This window comes from Chiloscyllium plagiosum, chromosome 10 (genome assembly GCF_004010195.1).
Source record: "Chiloscyllium plagiosum isolate BGI_BamShark_2017 chromosome 10, ASM401019v2, whole genome shotgun sequence".
Classification (NCBI taxonomy): domain Eukaryota; kingdom Metazoa; phylum Chordata; class Chondrichthyes; order Orectolobiformes; family Hemiscylliidae; genus Chiloscyllium; species Chiloscyllium plagiosum.
Genome location: NC_057719.1, coordinates 276,680 through 297,191, shown reverse-complemented (window position 1 = coordinate 297,191; position 20,512 = coordinate 276,680). Strand labels below are relative to the sequence as shown.

At 44.1% G+C, this 20,512-nt stretch overlaps 2 protein-coding genes and 1 non-coding gene across 6 annotated transcripts in view; 1 reads left to right on the top strand and 2 right to left on the bottom strand.

Annotated features, from left to right (window-relative positions):
• Positions 1-15,879, bottom strand: part of gstz1 (glutathione S-transferase zeta 1) — a 46,550-nt gene extending 30,671 nt beyond the window's left edge. For 2 of the 4 annotated variants that reach the window (XM_043696881.1, XM_043696884.1), the window contains exons 1-2: positions 15,781-15,879; positions 1,935-2,057 (exon numbers count right to left, since the gene is read on the bottom strand). Coding sequence is in view for 2 of the 4 variants with exons in the window: in XM_043696884.1 (XP_043552819.1) it covers positions 1,935-1,943 (9 nt within the window). In the remaining 2 variants the exon portion in view is untranslated. Of the gene's footprint in view, positions 1-1,934; positions 2,058-15,768 lie in introns of all 4 variants that reach the window. The other 2 variants (XM_043696883.1, XM_043696882.1) reach the window with 2 other exon arrangements.
• LOC122554046 lies at positions 12,957-13,218 on the bottom strand. Its single transcript, XR_006312909.1, has one exon.
• Positions 15,880-16,230: 351 nt separating the features above from the next.
• Positions 16,231-20,512, top strand: part of glrx5 (glutaredoxin 5 homolog (S. cerevisiae)) — a 10,897-nt gene continuing 6,615 nt past the window's right edge. Inside the window, exon 1 of the mRNA XM_043696886.1 lies at positions 16,231-16,647. Coding sequence (XP_043552821.1) covers positions 16,308-16,647 — 340 coding nt within the window. The 5' untranslated portion in view covers positions 16,231-16,307. The remainder of the gene's footprint in view (positions 16,648-20,512) is intronic.

The following is a 20,512-nucleotide window of genomic DNA, read 5'->3' as shown; positions in this document are numbered from 1 at the left end:
ATGGAGGTGTAGAGGGATTGGATATCCATGGTGAAGATGAGGCATTGGAGGCCGGGGAAACGGAAGACTTGGAGGAAGTGGAGGGCGTGGGTGATGTCTCGAACGTATGTGGGGAGTTCCTGGACTAGGGGGGAATAGGACAGTGTCGAGGTAGGTAGAGATGAGTTCAGTGGGGTAGGAACATGCTGAGACAATGGGTCGGCCAGGTTTCCAGCATCTGCAGTCATTGTTTTTACCTATATGACCAGACAAACCTAACATGGATTTCTGAAGGGAAATTATGTTTGCCAAATCAATTAGTGGTTTTGAAGATCATGGCATTGATAACAGAAAACCAGTAAATGTACCTAGATTTTGAAAATGTATTTCATAAAAGATTAGTATGTAAGATAAAGATGTATGGAATTAGGATTTTTATATTACTGTGGATAGAGGATTGGTTAATTGGCAAGCAATGAGTTGAAATAAATGGATCTTTTTCAATTTGGCAAGCTGACTACTGGAGTGCTTTAAGGAACAGACCATTATAGGGCAAGCCAAACAGAGAACAGCCAGGGAATTCCTAGAGGCATGGCACTCATCCACAGACTCTATCAACAAACACATCGACCTGGACCCAATATACCGGCCACTACAGCGGACAGCTGGAACTGACAACCGGAAGCGGCAGAGACAGGCCACAATAAATGCCGGAGGAAACATCACATAAGCGGTTCATAGGAGGCTCCCAAGCACTGAGGATGTCACCTAGACAGGGGACGAAACGTTTGCAAGACAAATTCCCAGCTCGGCGAACAGAACCACGACAACGAGCACCCGAGCTACAAATCTTCTCCCAAACTTTGAAGATAGAAACAGGGTTAAGTGAGTAAGCAAAAAAGTGGCAGAGGAGGATAGTGTGGGAAAGTGTGAGGTTATTCACTTTGGTTATGAGGATAGAAATGAATATGGTAAAGTTGGGATTGGATGATGCTGGTACATCAAAAATACTGGCTAACACAATACAGCTCATGGTAACATGCCTCGACATATATTAGAATCATTTGGAGCCTCTCCACCTTTTACTCTTTTCACTGTAAGCACAGAGAGAAAATACTTGAACCATCAGTGGTTCTTTTGCAAACACTTCAGCCTGAAGCCATCAGTATGTCCTTAGCAACTATAACATGGGTGGGTGGTTTGGAGATTCTGGTTGGTTGGGTGCTGGATTATGTGAGTTTTGTTGTACAAATATTTTGCAAAAAGACATGAAACTTTTAAACATTGATATTTAGAAGAACTTGGGTGTACACTTACAAATAACAAAGTTAGCATGCAGGTTACAGCAGGCAATTAGAGGAAATGGCATGTTGACCTTTATGACAAGGGGACTGGAGTAAAAGAATAAAGTCTGGCTACAACTGTCAAGATGTAGTGAGACCACACCTCCTACTGAAGCCCAACCCCAGTACATTAACTTTCTAAAACCCATTTCACCTCTGGAATTCAGTCTGCATCATAATTAAAAGCAAGTTGTAATGAGATTTAGAGGCAACTGATCCTGGAGAAATCTAGACTGAGCACTGGTGAGCACGTTATTTGTGAGTGAATGCTATTTGATAGCATTGTTGACTAGTCTTTGAATGATTGAGAATACCTGATGAGGTGATTAGAGTTAGCTTCTGAGGACAGGATATATATATATATAGCCAATTTTCCCCATTGTTGGTTAGATATCAACATCATTGCTGTACCAGAAACAGCCTGTTGGAGGCTCAGTAGTTCTGGAGATCTTCAGTGATATTTGGAGAAGACGAGGCTGAGAACAAACAAGAAAGTTCTTCTTGAGGTCTAACGGCTGCTAAATCTCCATGTTCTCTCATTTCCCAATATGTGTACATTTAGTATATCAGTGATATCAGGAGGAGGCCATACTCTCTAGCTGGTCCACACACCTGCATCATTTGCCATTCCACTTCAGTGTCTCCATTCACCTGCAGCTCTTCACATCCCTCACCTCATTCCTCAGAAGCAGGTATTGATGAAGCTGGATTTATTTAATTCTCTGCAACAAGTCCCTGTAAGATAAACCAAAAGGTTCATTATTTTCGAACCAGAGTACAAACATTTTACTTGTACAAGAGATCTTATCCCTTGCATTATCACCTTCAGAGACGATTTGAAGGAGCTGCTGTTGGACAGGGGACAAAGTTAAAAATCACAAAATCACCAGGTTATAGTCCAACAGGTTTATCTGGAGGCACTAGTTTTCGAAGAGCTGCTTCTTCATCAGGTGATTGTGAAGCAGGATCATAAGACAGAATTTATAGCAAAAAATTACAGCTGAATGATAAATTGAACACAAAAATGACCTGGATAAGGATGTAGAAGGATGGGTTAGTACATTTGCAGATGACACTGAGGTTGGTGGAGTTGTGGACAGTGCCGAAAAATGTTGCAGGTTACAGAGGGACATAGATAAGCTGCAGAGCTGGGCTGAGAGGTGGCAAATGGAGTTTAATGCAGAAACGTATGAGGTGATTCACTTTAGAAGGAGCAACAGGAATACAGAGTACTGGGCTAAAGGTAAGATCCTGGGTAGTGTAGATGAGCAGAGAAATCTCTGTCCATGGACATAGATCCCTGAAAGTTGCCACCCAGGTTGATAGGGTTGTTAAGAAAGCATATGGTATGTTAGCTTTTATTGGTACAGGGATTGAGTTTCAGAGCACGAGGTCATGTTGCAGCTGTACAAAATTCTGATGTGGCTGCACTTGGAGTATTGCTTACAGTTCTGGTCACCGCATTATGGGAAGGATAAGTAAGTGTTGGAAAGGGTTCAGAGGAGATTTACTAGGATGTTGCCTGGTATGCGGGAGTGGGTCTTACGAGGAAAGGCTGAGGGACTGGAGGCTGTTTTCGTTACAGAGAAGAAGGTTGAGAGGTGACTTCATTGAGACATATTCGATAATCACAAGGATTAAATGGGATGGGCAGTTAGAGCCTTTTTCCTCAGATGGTAATGGTGAACACAAGGGGACATAGCTTTAAATTGAAAGGTGATAGACATAGGACAGATGTCTATCTCAGAGTAGTAGGGGTGTGGAACATCCTGCCTGCAACAGAAGTAGACTCACCAACTTTAAGGGCACTTAAATGGTCATTGAATAAACATATAAATGAAAATGGAATAGTGTAAGTTAAAATGGATTTCAGATTGGTTTCACAGGTCAGTGCAACATTGAGGGCTGAAGGGCCTATACTGTGCTGTAATGTTCTATGTTTTATGAAACTAACAAACCCATCCTCAAAGATGAAAGACTTAATCTAGGTTTGTTCAATATAACACTTCAGCTGTATGACACAGTGGCACAGTGGCTAGCACTGCTGCCTCGCAGCGCCAGGGACCCGGGTTCAATTCCTGCCTCAGGCGACTGACTGTGTGGAGTTTGCACATTCTCCCCGTGTCTGCGTGGGTTTCCTCCGGGTGCTCCGGTTTCCTCCCACAGTCCAAAGATGTGCAGGTCAGGTGAATTGGCCATGCTAATTTGCCTGTAGTGTTAGGTGAAGGGGTAAATGTAGGGGTATGGGTGGGTTTTGCTTCGGCGGGTCGGTGTGGAATTGTTGGGCCGAAGGGCCTGTTTCCTCACTGTAAGTAATCTAATCTAATCTAAATTCTGTGTTTTGTGATCTGCTTCACAACCACCTGATGAAGGAGAGTGCTTCGAAAGCTTGTGCCTCCAAATAAATCTGCTGGACTATAACCTAGTGTGTGATTTTTCACTTTGTCCACCTTCAGAGAGGTACAGTTCTCCAGATAACAGAAATTTGTATCTTCGCCGAGTGGACGTACAGAATGATCATAGAATGATACAGCACAGAAGGTGGTCATTTGGCCCATTTTACTTGTGCAGGCTCTTTGAAATGACTATCTAATTAGTCCCATTTTGTGAGCCAAGGAAAGGAGCATCAACAAGATTCTCAATAGTCTCTTGGTCTTCAATGCAAATGCATACTGAGAAACACAGAAAATAAGAAGTGGAGTAGGTCATTCAGCCCTACAAACCTGCTCTGTCATTCAATGTGATTATGGCTGATCATCCAACTCAAAACTGTGTTCCCTCTTTCTCCCCATTCCTTCCCCATTCCATTAGCCTTAATAACTAGTTTGAACTCCTTCTTGTTTGGCTTCAACCACTTTCTGTGGCAGAGAATTTCACAGACTCACCACTCTCTAGGTGAGAGGGTTTACCTGCGGAGGAATTATTAGCGGTAACCCTGGCAGTTTTGGGGCAATGGAGCTCACTGTAGTGTTACAACCTCATTCAGGATTGATAGCTTTTATTAAAGTTATCTCTATGAAGCCAACAGAAAGAAAACCAATGGACAAAAATTCACTTTATAAAAGTTTTACTCTAACAAATTAAAATCCACTCAATTCAAATAGTAACAAACAGGCAAAGGGTTTTCAAACAGAGATAAATTTCACTTTGAACAGCTGATACAAAGTCCACTTGTAGTTCCAAGTACTCTAATTAATTTCTGCAGAAGTGTAGTGTTCGAGCATATGCAATGGCTGTAGTCCTTTCAACTCTGCCCTTCATTTTTTTTTAGGTTTGCTCACTTTTTATTTTGGCCCTTGGATTACATTCACTTATAGATGTATTCCATCCAAACTCCCCAGGCATGGTCACCATTGACAAGGTACACATTTACAAATCCTCTCTTACTTAGTTCATAAGTGTCCTGATCGCACAGAATTCCCAGACACTCCTTTCACTGAAATCTTTTCACTGATTTGGTCAGCTTTGGCAATACTGAAACACCAGCAATGGGTCTTGCCCAATCCACAATCTCTTGCCTTCCTATCTTCCACCCTCTGGCAATCTCAGCGTAGAAAAGGTGTAACTGGACCTGGAATGATGATTTTGTTTTCTCTCCACAGATGCTGCCAGACCTGCTGAATTTCTCCAGCAGTTTCTGTTTTTGTTTCAGATTTCCAGCATCAGCAGTTCTTTGTTATTTTATACTGGATTAATATTTCACCCTTCCTGTGTCCCTCTTACAGCTCAACAATGCCAAATTGGATTTATATAACAATTTTAAAATAATAATACATCCCAACCCTTCACAGGAAATGAAGTGAACTTTTGGTCAATATTAGGGCAAATGGCAAATTGCCAAACGTTTATCCAAACTGGCATGTTTTAGGAATGCCTCAACAGATAAATGATAGAGAGGGAAATACAGTGTATAGAACATTATAAGGAGTATACTGTTGGGCCTCTCCAGCCTAATGCAGTATTCAATATGATCACAGCTGATCAGTTTCACTTTCATTTTCCCATCTACTCCCATATCCTCCAATTTTCAGAACAGAATTCCATCTTTTCAAGCTTTGATCGCGCTCAGCAATGGTGCACTCCAAAGTCTCTAGGATAGACTACTGAAAAGATGTATAATTCTGAATCAAAATTTCTCCTTATCTCAATTCTAAATGATTGCCCTTATCCTGGGACTGTGTTCAGCATTCCTCAGCCAGGGGGAAACAATTTCCCATTGTCCAACCTGCCAAACCCCTTCAGAATTTTGGACATCAATGAGCTCTATTCTCATTCTTTTAAACTCGTGTATTAAACTCCAGAGTACAGAAGCTTAATTTACTTATCTTTTCATCAAAAGGACAATCCTTTCATTCCAAATATGGTGAACCTGTTGCACTACCTCTAATGTAAGCATATCCTTTCTTAGAATATAAGGATCAAAATGTGCACACCTTATCCCAGGAACGAATTCATCAATGCCTTATGTAATGTGACATGATTTCCCCTATCTGGTACTCTTATCTCCTTGCAACAAAAACAGACATGCCATTTGTCTTGCTAATTGTTTATTGTATTTTTTATGTTCCCTGCATTTCTCCTTCCCACCTAAGGCTGACATTGATGCAGAGATTCAATGTCGCACGCAATCTGCGAGGGCCATGTTTGGATATTTAGGCATGAGAATTTTGAAGACTGTGACATCCATACTGATACAGATGATCCTTGTGTATAAGGCAGTCTCCTTCCAACTCTTGCATATGGCTCTAAAACTTGGACTACATACAGACGCCACCTCAAGACCCTTAAGAACTACTACCAAAACTGTTTAAGATATTCAAAGTTTGTGAGAAGATTTGTGGCTCAGGTGCTCGTTGTTGTGGTTCTGTTCGCCGAGCTGGGAATTTGTGTTGCAGACGTTTCGTCCCCTGTCTAGGTGACATCCTCAGTGCTTGGGAGCCTCCTGTGAAGCGATTCTGTGATCTTTCCTCCGGCAGTTATAGTGGTGCCTCACAGAAGCTTTTCACAGGAGGCTCCCAAGCACTGAGGATGTCACCTAGACAGGGGACAAAACGTCTGCAACACAAATTCCCAGCTCGGCAAACAGAACCACAACAACACTGTTAAAGATCGATTCTCTGTTTGACCTGGGAGGACAGGCGTACTAACACTGGCATCCTTGAAGCAGCTAGCAACACCAGCATTGAGGCCATGGTCACCTGAAATCAACTCCCCATTGGGCCAGCCACATGCTTAGGATGCTTGAGCTCCAACTACCAAAGCAAATCATCTTTGCCCAGCTCAAAGAAGGCACTTGATTGAGAGGAGGATTAAGGAAACATTTCAAAGACTCCCTGAAGGCTTCCCTAAAGAAATGCAATGTGGACGTTAATGCTAAGGAGACCCTTGTTCAGAAAAAAAAAACGACTTGGAGGAAACTCCTGTATGAAGGGACACAATTCTTTGAGAACAACCAGCGGCAAGAAGAAATCTGGAAAAGGAACCGAGAAAGGATTATCAATGATCTCTAGGTCAAGGTCCAATTCCACTGTCTGGAAACACCTTGCAAAATATGCGGTGAGAGATGTGCCTCTAGGATTGGGCTCATCAGCCACACAAGTACCCACAGAACTCATTACCAGGAATTTCCTAGTCTGAGAGATTGGTAAATGGGGTCCAAATTGATCTGTTTGTTAATGGAATTCTGGTTTGAACGCCAGGTTTCTAAGAATTCCCACGCGTGTCTTTGTTTAGCCTGTCCCAGGATGGATGTACTGTCCCAGTCTGGTGTACCTCTGTCTGTGTGAATGGATACGAGTGACAGCACTGGTGATAGACTGACCACTCACAGACACTGAAAAAGCCATCTTAATATAAGGAATGAACTTCAACTACAGGGATGCAGATAAAAAGGACTTCCTTATAGTACTGGAATCCACCCTGAAAGACAACTGAGTTATGGAAGACATCCAGCAGGCCATCAGACAAACAGTGGCACCAACACTAACCAGAAAGAAAGAAGGGAACAGAGAGATGTGAGCCTAATGCTGGCAAGTGGTACTAGATAACTTTCAGATAACTGGTCAGTGTGGATGGCTTGGACTGAATGCTGCACATCTCTATAACTCTCTGTTCTATAACCCGCACTGGAAAGGAAAGCCCTGGAAACAGTCAGAAAAGACAGAAATATCATAATCCTACCAGCAAACAAAGGGCACATGACCATTATCCTGAACAGAACACAATATATTGAAAAAGCAAACACACTACTTGCAGATACCAATACCTACCAACAGGTGGCAATGGACCCGACTCCAAGCTAGAAAACTGTATTACATCATCCCTGAGGAAACTTCACAACACAGGTGAAGTTAACAAGACAGAGCTCCAAAGAATGAAACCTGAAGGATCCAACACACTCTATTTCTATGGATTATCAAAGGTACATAAATAAGGGGCCCCCCTCAGACCCATAGTCTCACTTCCCCATACACCGACATACAGGAACTGCAACATGAACTGAAACACCTCGTAGAGAGTGTGTTGCTGGAAAAGCACTGCAGGTAAGGCAGCAAAGGAGCAGGAAAATCAACATTTCAGGTCGGAGCCCTTCATTCCTGATGAAGGGCTCCAGCCCGAAACGTCGATTTTCCTGCTCCTCAGATGTTGCCTGACCTGCTGTGCTTTTCTAGCAACACAGTCTCTACTCTGATCTCCAGCATCTGCAGACCTCCTGAAACAACTAGAAGCAGACTCAAGCCCCACTCCATCCACTCCACCCAGGATTTCCTTAACATCAAAGACACCAAGATAGAGGACAATGAGGTCATAGTTTCCTGCAATGTGACAGCCCTATTCACATCAATAAATATCACCCTAGCCAAAGAAACACTGGCCTCACTGCTAGCCGAACCAAGGACACAAACATCTGACAGCACCAACTCCATCAGAAGGACAGCATCCTCAAACGAGTAGACCTGTGCCTCACAACCCACTTCACCTTCAATGACAAGATCTACAAACAAATCAATGGGACAGCTATGGGATCACCAATATCAGGACTATTACCAGAAGCAGTTATGCAGAGGTTAGAATGAACAGCCCTTCCCACCATCCAGCCCAAGCTTTGGGTCTGCTATGTGGATGACACCTTTGTCATCACGAAACACAACAAATTAGAAGAAACCCACAAACACATAAACAACATCCGTACCAGTATAAAGTTCACCGAAGAGGAAGCGAACTACAACAGACTCCCCTTCCTGGATGTCACAGTAGAACACAAAGCCAATGGAGAGCTACAGACCAGCATTTACAGGAAAGACACACACAGATCAGATACTTACCTACAAGAGCAATCATCCAAACACCCACAAATGGAGCTGCATCAGGACATTATTTAAATGAGGCACAACACACTGCAGCACTCGGGAACCAAGAGAAGCTAAGGAAAAACACCTGTTAACGTATTCATGAACAATGGATACCCGATAAGCGCAGTTCGCCGGTTTCTACTCAACAGACCTAAACAAGACGACATAACACACCCAGAAACTTTGGCCACTCTGCCATATATTAAAGACATCTCAGAGATAACAACCAGACCAGTCCAGCCCCTAGGCATCATGGTAGATCACAAACCTACCACCACACTGAAACACTCTCGATGAATTTAAAGGACCCCATACCAACAACCAGCAGCACAAATGTCATATATAAAATACTCTGCAAGGTCTTCAATAAACATTACATTGAACAGACGGGCAGAAAGCTAGCAACCAGGATACATGAACGCCAACTAGCCACCAAAGACATGAGCAACTATCACTGGTACCCATACACACAGACAAAGAGGGACACCAGTTCAACTGGAACAATACATCCATCCTGGGACAGGCTAAACAAAGACAAGCACGGGAATTCCTAGAGGCCTGGCATTCAAACCGGAACTCCATTAACAAACAGATCGATCTGAACCCCATTTATCAACCACTCAGGAAAAGAACCGGAAGTGATGTCACCCACCACAACGGACCAAGACAGATAAACGGCAAGCGGGACAGAACACCAGCACTTCATCAAAGGCTCACTGATGATGTTACCGAGCATGGTGACAAAACGTCTGAGAACAAATCTACCAGCTCAGCGAGCAAACTTACAACCCAACTATGATGATGTTCCCTGCATGAGCACATCAGATATAGGCATCATATATTGTTCCTGGAAAGGAACAAGGTTACTGAAAGATTTGAAAACATGGATCAGAATTGTAAAATCTAGAAATTGCTCAATAGAGAGACAGTTTGATCAGACAGCAAAGCATGATAAATAAAATGGATTTGATGCAACTAAGAAGATTGGTAGTAGAATGTGGATTGACCCCACGTTTCTGAGGAAACAATGAGGGAGATCAGCTACGATGTGATGGAATAGTCCAGAGGTAAGAATGGATTGATAAGGTTTACATCAGCTGGTGATCTGAGGTCAGGGCACATTATGGAGACAGAAATGTGGTTGGAAACTCTTCTCAGGGTCAAACATGAAACGAAGTTGTGCACAGTCAAGTTCAGAATTAAATAGTTGCCATGGGGAAGGATGCAGTTGGTAGCTAGGATACACAGTTTGTGTTGGGGGTGGAGGATAACTGCTTTAGTCTTCTCAACATTTAGAGTCATAGAGATGTACAGCATGGAAACAGACACTTCGGTCCAACCCGTCTATGCCAACCAGATACCCCAACCCAATCTAGTCCCACCTGCCAGCACCTGGCCCATATCCCTCCAAACCCTTCCTATTCATATACCTATCCAAATGCCTTTTAAATGTTGCAATCGTACCAGCCTCCACCACTTGCTCTGACAGCTCATTCCATACACGTACCACCCTCTGCATGAAAAAGTTGCCCCTTTTGGTCTCTTTTATATTTTTCCCCTCTCATCCTAAACCTATGCCCTCTAGTTCTGGACTCCCCCACCCCAGGGAAAGGACTTTGTCTATTTATCCTATCCATGCCCCTCACAATTTCTCAAACCTCTAAGAGGTCACCCCTCAGCCTCCTAAGCTCCAGGGAAAACAGCCCCAGCCTGTTCAGCCTCCCCCCTTAGCTCAAATCCTCCAATCCTGGCAACATCCTTGTAAATCTTTTCTGAACCTTTTCAAATTTTACAACATCTTTCCAATAGGAAGGAGACCAGAATTGCATGCAATATTCCAACAGTGGCCTAACCAATGACCAGTACAGCCGCAATATGACCTCCCAATTCCTGTACTCAATACTCTGACCAATAAAGGAAAGGAGAAAGTGAGGTCTGCAGATGCTGGAGATCAACGTTGAAACTTTATTGCTGGAACAGCACAGCAGGTCAGGCAGCATCCAGGGAACAGGAGATTCGACGTTTCGGGCACAGGCCCTTCTTCAGGAATGGCCAATAAAGGAAAGCATACCAAACGCCTTCTTCACTATCCTATCTACCTGCGACTCCACTTTCAAGGAGCTATGAACCTGCACTCCAAGGTCTCTTTGTTCAGCAACACTCCCTAGGACCTTACCATTAAGTGTATTAGTCCTGCTAAGATTTGCTTTCCCAAAATGCATCACCTCACATTTATCTGAATTAAATCCCATCCGCCATTCCTCAGCCCATTGGCCCATCTGATCAAGATCTGTTGTAACCTTCTTCACTGTCCACCACACCTCCAATTTTGGTGTCATCTGCAAACTTACTAACCATATCTCTTATGCTCGCATCCAAGTCATTTATATAAATGGCAAAAAGCAGAGGTCCCAGCACCAATCATTGTGGCATGTTCATTTAAAAACGATGGCAGTGAGGGAGCGTTTTGAAAAGTACTAAGATAGACAAGTCCCCAGGACCTGGCAGAATCTATCCCGGAATGCTGAGGGACACAGGTGAGGACATGTTGGTGCCTTCAGATACAGGAGTGGTCTCAGAGGACTGGAGAATAACCAATATTGCACCTTTGTTTAAGGCAGACAACTGGGATAATCTGGGAAATTACAGGCCGGTATATGTCTTACATCAGCTGTAGAAAAATTATTGAAGATTCTTAAGGACAGCATTTACTCACATTTAGAAAAATATGGACTTAACAACATGGGTTTGTGCAGGAAAGGTCCTGTCTCACAAACTTGATAAGAGTTTTGCATGAAAGTGACAAAGATTATTGATGAGGGGAGGGTGGTAGATGTTGGCTTTATGGACTTTAGTAAGATCTTTGACAAGGTCCCTCGTGGCAGACTGACATAAAAAGGTGATATCACATGGGATCCACAGTGAGCTGGTACAATGGATTCAGACCTGGCTTAGTCATAAAAAACAGATGTTATGGAAGTGCGCTTTTCTGACTGGAAATCAGTAACCAGTGGTGTTCCGCAGGGATCAGCACTGGGACCCCTGTGGTTTGTAATCTATATACATGATTTGGAGGAGAATATAGATTAGAGAGTTGAGAAGATTTGTAGCTTAGGTTGAGGTTCTGGATGTAGGTTTGCTCGCTGAGCTGGAAGGTTCATTCTCATATGTTTCATCACCATACTAGGCAACATCCCCAGTGAGCCTCCGGATGAAGCACTGCAGATGACCCACACATTCTATCCATATAATTGAAGGAAATTTCTACTCATCCAGTACTGGCTGTCAGACAAACAATGCATTAAATACAGTGTGTGCCATTTACAAGATGCACTACCGTACATCACGTTCAATATCACCTTCCAAACCCAACACATCTAATAAGGACAAAGGCTGCAGATACGTGGGAACACCACCACTTGCAAGTTTGTTTCTGACTTTGAAATATACTGCTGTTCCTTTGGCGTCAAACTCCTGGCATTCTTTCATTAATGGACTGTGGATGTACTTACAACACAGGGACTGCACCAGTTCTGGAAGCTCACCACCACCTTCCCAAAGGCAATTAGGAATGGACAATAAATGCTAGCTTAGCCAGAATTGTCCCCAGCTCTTGAAGGTTTTTTTTAAGTTAACACTCTGCTGGACTCAGAAGTGGTGGTAAAGTACAGTTCAGTGTCCTCATGCAAAAACTAACTGTGCTTTTAGATAACGCCACGTCAAGGCAGTTTAGAGATGGGAAATAGGAGGGTCCAGTGATAGATCATTGGGGGCATCACAGATAACAATGTGGGAGTAGGAAAAGAAGCTATTGCAAGTTATACTCTGGCTACAAGAAGATAAGAGTGGAACCAGGCAAGTGCAGTCCCACCCAGCCAGACCCAGCTCAAAATCTAAACAACTTCCATTGGGTAAGAGGTGAAATGTATACAAGCACCATTCACACATTTTGACTGCATGACATATAATCCCAGACAATGAATTTAGTCCATCAAATGTTAAATTTAATTTTAATAAGCAGCATTTATATATCAATTGTATCAGGACACTACCAGGGATAAATATTCAGACATCCCGAAAAAAAGAAACGATATGGATGGCCAAATGACCACCTGCACTCACCTAAAAAACAAACATTCAACAAACAACAAATGGTAAAGAGAAAAATGTTGTTGGATATGGCTATCAGGAAATATGGATCAATAGTATTAAGATACAGATCCATTACAATCTAATCAGTAAGTAGCTTCCTTCTGTGGGAGGGTTATACAGGACTGAAAAGACATGTACCAGCCTTCAGTGTCTGACAGAACAGTGCTCTCGTTTCATCAACAATATCTGGGACTGGCACACTTTACTCTTCCTGTTTGGAGATCGATGAAGGCACTGGTAAAGCCAACATCTCCGTGACAACAGGAGTCCATGAGTGCAGTACAAGAGTGGGCCAGAGGTAACTGCAAGTTATATACTGCTGTGATGGTGTACATACTGTTTACTTCCTGCACAGTCCCATACAGACTAAGCAAGCACAATAACAGAAGATAGCTCCCATTACATCAGAGATGAGCTTGAACCACTATCCACGAGTTATTGACATGGCCATAAATGCTGATAAATGAGGGATCCCATAATATCAAGCCAGTTCCGAATCCATAGTACCTCTACGTTCTTTTTATTAAATCATTCACAATTTTTCAACTTTATGCTCAGCTTATTTTACTAAGAGATAATTAATATGCTATTTTTAAAGGAGCAGCTCTAATAAACTGTAACAAATCACCCTTTTCCCACACACTCCAAAATTTAAAGGAAACTTAAATTGAATTAAGGTACATTCCTTTATCAGAAAGATGTTGTGAAACTTGAAAAGGTTCAGAAAAGATTTACAAGGATATTGCCAAGGTTGGAGGATTTGAGCTATAGGGAGAGGTTGAACAGGCTGGGGCTGATTTCCCTGGAGCATCGGAGGCTGAGGGGTGACCTTATTGAGGTTTATAAAATTATGAAGGGCGTGGATAGGATAAATAGACAAAGTCTTTTCCCTGGGGTGGGTGAGTCCAGAACTAGAGGGCATTGGTTTAGGGGGAGAGGGGAAAGATACAGAAGCGACCTAAGAGGCAACATTTTCACTCAGAGGGTGGTACGTGTATGGAATGAGCTGTCAGAAGAAGTGGTGGAGGCTGGTACAATCGCAACATTTAAAAGGCATGGATGGGTATATGAAAAGGAAGGGCTTAGGAGGGATATGGGCCAGGTGGGACTAGATTGGGTTGGGATATCTGGTCAGCATGGACGAGTTAGGCCAAAGGGTCTGTTCGCCGAGCTGAGAATTTGTGTTGCAGACGTTTCGTCCCCTGTCTAAGTGATATCCTCAGTGCTTGGGAACCTCCTGTGAAGCACTGCTGTGATCTTTCCTCCGGCATTTGTAGTGGTTTGAATCTGCCGCTTCCGGTTGTCAGTTCCAGCTGTCCACTGCAGTGGTCGGTATATTGTGTCCAGGTCGATGTGCTTATTGATTGAATATTTGGATGAGTGCCATGCTTCTAGGAATTCCCTGGCTGTTCTCTGTTTGGCTTGTCCTATAATAGTAGTGTTGTCCCAGTCGAACTCATGTTGCTTGTCACCTGCGTGTGGCGCGACTAATGCCGGAGGAAAGATCACAGAAGCGCTTCACAGGAGGCTCCCAAGCACTGAGGATGTCACCTAGACAGGGGACGAAACGTCTGCAACACAAATTCCCAGCTCGGCGAACAGAACCACAACAACGAGCACCTGAGCTACAAATCTTCTCACAGACTTTGAACACCAAAGAGTCTGTTTCAATGCTGAATATCTCAATGACTCTATGAATCCCGTGCCTATAGTTTCCACCTAATACAGAAAACCTCAAGTGAATTGGAGCCACGGTCATTCATCAAAGAAGCAAAAGGAATGAGGTAAAACAACAAGCAGTTAGGATCTGGAATGCACAGCCTGAGAGTGTGTGATGAAAGGAGGCTCAGTTAAGCTGTTCAAAAGGCAGTAAGATAGTTATTAGGGCAGGAAGACTGTACAGAATTACAGGGGGAAGGCAGGAGAATTTTTAAAAAATTAAATCCTGGGACATGGGCATTGCTGGCATGGATGGAACATACTGGATGGGTTGTCTGACCTATGTCTGCACATAAATCTTACACCATTTAATGAAAGTTGGCAGACAATGAGACCAGTAGATGCACCTGTTAATAGTTAAATCTTAATTAATACTTTTGTTGCTAGATAGTGTTGATATACAACTGTTGTAATCTTAGTGAAACTTTTTAGGGAGGGTACAGAAAAAATTCTGAGAATAATTGATGAGGATAGATTAGAGAAGAGAATGTTGAGACAAAATTCAATAGAATTTCAAAATCATGAGAGATCTGAAGATCACAGATGACAGAAACTATTCTTGTTGACAGAAAGGCCCACTACAGTGATTAAAGCGATTATCAATAGAACCCACCAAATGCGACGTCAGACAATTTATAAGAAAATAACAGGTGGGTTATGATCTGGAATGCATTGTCTCAGGGAATTATGGCTTTGAAACAAAACTCAAAAAGCATCTGATGGGATCAAGGAATCACAGGGCTACCAAAAGCGAGCCATTTGGACAGGTGCATGAATAGAAAAGGGTTAAAGGTATATAGGCCAAACCCAGGCAAATGGGACTTTTTCAGTTTCAGAAACCTAGTCGGCATGGACGAGATTAGCCGAAAGTGTTTCTATGCCACGTAGGCTTATTGACCCAAATAGCCTCCTGCGATGCCACAATGTTTCACTGGGTTGGATGGCAGATCAGGCTCAATTTGGGGCAGAATGGTCTTCTCCTGTTCCCATGAAGAATGTTTTGGAGGGAGGCTGGAAGGAGGCATAAACCCAAATGGAAGGGGGACGGTTACCATAGGAACCGGGCAGAGCAACGAGGGCGGTTGCTATGGGGACCAGAGAACTGCGGCAGCCGTTGTCAGGGGATGAATCCGGGATTGGGACCACCTCAGGGGAGCGGCGGACACTAGTCTACTCTGCCCTTTTCCCTTCTCCACCCTGTCCAAGGCAAACTCTCGCCCTACCTCCAGCCTTACCGAGAAACAAGCAGCGACCGATTTAAAACCGGCTACCGCATCGAACACAGTGACCTTGACCCCGGATACAGATCCCGACCACTCAGATTGACATGACACTCGTCCAATTACAGCCCGCCTACTGTCCTACAATAATCCAATCAGAGACTGCGAGGGCGGCCATTACCTATATCTTTGTACAAAAAACGAAAAACTTGGATCCACGACTTCTTTATTTGATTGTAGTTTTTAATGAAGGTGGCAGATACGATTTATATTTTAAGATGTTCCGGTTATTAACAATCATGGGGTAAGTGGGCGGGAATCAGATATCCGCCTCGCCTATTGGGCGCAGTGGTTGATGGACAGACACAACAATCAATAGGTGTCCGCGCTCACCGAGTGATGTGGTGAACAACCAATGGGATTTAAGGACAGGGGCGGAGGTCATAGTCATACCAGCCAATGGGTGTCAAGTGGGGTGTTGTCCCTTGAGGCTGCTGACTGAGGAGGGAGAAACAGAGCGGCACCTCCACTGCGGGATAGACATGTTCTCGTTGTTGAGGATATCGTGTAGGACTGCAGCGCGGAGGGCGGTGGTGCAGGGCCCCAGGCGGGATCTGAGCGAGGGTGCGGTGGGCGGAGGAGGAAGCAGCGGCAGCACCGGCACCGGGGATGGTGAGGGGACGGGCAGCGCCGCCGTGGCGGCCGCGACCCGCAAGCGGCTGGAGGGTCTGGTGAAGAAGGACAAGGTGGTGGTTTTCATCAAGGGCACCCCGGCGCAGCCCATGTGCGGATTCAGTAACGCTGTAGTCCAGATCCTGAGGATGCATGGGGTGGAGGACTACGGATCCTACAACGTGCTGGAGGACCAGGAGATTCGGCAAGGTGGGGGAGGGGTGTAGGACCTTGGTGGGCTGTAGTCCCATGGCACTCTGAAAAACAGGAGTGCCATCACATGAAGAGATAACAACTGGTTATTATCGCATTGCTGCTTGAGAGCATGCTGTTCACAGATTGGTCGCTGCATTTCTTACTTACAGTGACTTCCACAATGCTGTGGAGAGTTTTGAGACTCTGTTCCCCATTAGTTGAAGAGTCAATAATGAAAAGGAGTGATTGTATGGAGAAAAGCAGGAGGTTTTGGGGTGAGGGTTGAAGAAAATCGCTTTCACCCAGAGGATGTTGAGGGTCTGGAAGCTGCCTGGGCCAGTAGTTGAGGCAAGAAATCTTGCAACCTTCAACAAGTACTTGGATGATAACTTGGAAGTGTCATAACAGTCAAAACTATGGGACTAGTGGAGGTGGTAGTATACTTTTGGTAATGCAGAATTAATGGGCTGAAAGGCCTCTTTTGTGCTTGTACGATTCTATAACCTACAATGTGAAAGCACCGTATAAATAAAAGTTTCCTTCAAACTGGAGGTTTGTAATTGGAGAGAGCCATGCCTCAAACTCCACTGATCAGACTTGAGAAGCCCAGAGTAACTGAGATCAATTCTGTTCTGAAGGAATGTATAGGTTCTTCTCAGTGTCAAAGGTCTGAACTATGAAGAAACTCTAGTATTTTTATCAGTGAAATGTGCAATTAGTAACTGAATTGTGATTTCCCCACATAACTAGAAGGAGGTAATATGTTTTATTGTAGTATCTTTCACTGCCAATTTTAATTTTTGAGGCTAGACAGTATTATATTGATGGATGTTGCAATGATTTGACGCAGAGCAAGTTCCTAAAACATGGGACAGCCTGTTGCAATCTCCTGATTCAAAGTGCATTCCAAATATTATTTCTCAGAACACTATGAGCATGTGAAATGTATGACCTAATGGAGATGTGGTTCATTTCCAGCTTGGGATAATTAAATGTGCTAGAGACATGATGTAATTTCATGTTAATCCCATCACTGCTTCCTTATCCGGTTCAAGAGTGCGAAATCTGAAATTAGTGACAGTAACAGCAGGTAGTTGCAGATTGGGGGCCTTGGGGTTGAAACCCATCACAGGCGGTGCCAATAGGAAGTAGCTTTTTATTGCCCCAGTTAATGCTATGTGTGAAACAGGATGTCTTTTGCCCGTCACATAGTTGGTTGGAGTTATTAACATGTGTACATAGTTCTCAGCTATTGCAAAGGTCAGAGTTATGAAAGATGATGGTCTTTGCACTCCAGTTTGAAAAAACTTAATTTGTAATATGATTGGGCAGAGGGCTTCTGTGATAGGTTTATAGAAGCATCTTTTCAGGCTTGTCGTTACACCTGAACAGGTTGAGTGAACTACAGCGATGTGATGTTTATATGGCCCCACATTATAGTTCTATCACTTAATGTGTGTTTTTACATTGATTGTATGAACCTCTTAATCAACCAGTACACTCCTGGTCCAAGAGGTCATAGGATCCCAGAGATGTGCAGCATGGAAACTTGGCCCATATCCTTTGCAACTGTCATGATTTATATACCCATGCAGATGCCTTTTAAATGCTGTAATTGTACCAGCCTCCACCACTTCCTCTGGCAGCTCATTCCATATATATACCACCCTTTGCGAGGAAAAAATTGTCCCTTTTTTTTATATCTTTCTCCTCACCCTAAATCTATACACCCTATTTCTGGACTTCCCCACCCCAGGGAAAAGACCTTGTCTACTTACCCTATCAATGTCCTTCATGGTTTTATAAACCTCTATAATGTCACCTCTCCGTCTCTGCTTCCAGGGAAGACAGCACAAGACTATTCAGCCTCTTTGTTTTTGGACTGGGTTAATAAACGTTTGCTGTACCTAGGATTGGGCAGTGTTGTCATGGTTTCAGGAAAGGGATATCATGTTGCATAAATTTGCTTTTAAAAGGTGTAACCAACGAGTTAGATAAAGGGGAACCAACAAAGAACAGTACAGCACAGGAACAGGCCATTTGACCTACTAAGACTGCACCAATACAATGCCTTTCTAAACTAAAAGCCTTTTGCTGCCATCCGATCATATCCCTCTATTCTCTGCCTGTTCTTGTATCTGCCAAAATGTCTCTCAAATGCATATCTGCTTCTACCAACACCTCTGACAGTGCATTACAGGTGCTTGCTATCCGCTGCGTTTTGTTTTGAAAAACTCACATCTCCTTTAAACTTCCTCATTTCACCACACACTGATCTAATAATTGATTTGGAGATGTCGGTGTTGGACTGGAGTGTACAATGTTAAAAATCACACATCAGGTTATAGTCCAACAGGTTTAATTGGAAGCACACTAGCTCTCGGAGTGCCGCTCCATCGGGTGATTGTCAATCACCTGATGAAGTAGCGTCGCTCCGAAAGCTACTGTGCTTCCAATTAAACCTGTTGGACGATAACCTGGTGTTGTGATTTTTTAACCTAGTAATTAACATTTCTACCCTGGGGGGGAAAAAAGACTCTCCCCTAATCCATTCTATCCAATTTTCTATTCCAATTGTCAGGTCGCACCTCGGCTTTTGATGTTCAAGTGAAAACAAACCAAACTTGTTGAATCTCTCCAAGTTAATATCCTCCAAACCAAGCAATATCCTTGTAAGCCTTTTACTATATCCTCTTCAAAGCCTCTACAACCTTCCTATGGTGTGACAATTGGAACTATATGCAATATGGTTAAAAACAATGACTGCAGATGCTGGAAACCAGATTCTGGATTAGTGGTGCTGGAAGAGCACAGCAGTTCAGGCAGCATCCAAGGAGCAGCGAAATCGATGTTTTGGGCAAAAGCCCTTCATCAGGAATAAAGGCGAGAGCCTGAAGTGTGGCGAGATAAGCTAGAGAAAGTAGCATAGAGTACAATAGGTGAGTGGGGGAGGGGATGAAGGTGATAGGTCAGGGAGGAGAGGGTGGAGTGGATAGGTGGAAAAGGAGCTAGGCAGGTCGGACAAGTCCGGACAAGTCAAGGGGACAGTGCGGAGCTGGAAGTTTGGAACTAGGGTGAGGTGGGGGAAGGGGAAATGAGGAAACTGTTGAAGTCCACATTGATGCCCTGGGGTTGAAGTGTTCCGAGGCAGAAGATGAGGCGTTCTTCCTCCAGGCATCTGGTGGTGAGGGAGCGACGGTGAAGGAGGCCACCACCAGGGATATATTTCCCTCCCTACCCCTTTCTGCCTTCGCAAAGACCGTTCCCTCCGTGACTACCTGGTCAGGTCCATGCCCCCCTATACCCACCCTCCCATCCTGGCACCTTCCCCTGCTACTGCAGGAACTGTAAAACCTGCGCCCACACCACCTCCCTCACCTCTATCCAAGGCCCTAAAGGAGCCTACCACATCCATCAAAGTTTTACCTGTACATCCACTAATATCATTTATTGTATCCATTGCTCCCGATGCAGTCTCCTCTACATTGGGGAGACTGGGCGCCTCCAAGCAGAGCGCTTTAGGAAACACCTCCGGGACACCCGCACCAATCAACCACACTGCCCCGTGGCCCAACATTTCAACTCCTCCTCCCACTCTGCCGAGGACATGGAGGTCCTGGGCCTCCTTCACCGTCGCTCCCTCACCACCAGATGCCTGGAGGAAGAACGCCTCATCTTCTGCCTCGGAACACTTCAACCCCAGGGCATCAATGTGGACTTCAACAGTTTCCTCATTTCCCCTTCCCCCACCTCACCCTAGTTCCAAACTTCCAGCTCAGCACTGTCCCCATGACTTGTCAGGAGTTGTCCTACCTGCCTATCTCCTTTTCCACCTACCCACCCTCTCCTCCCTGACCTATCACCTTCATCCCCTCCCCCA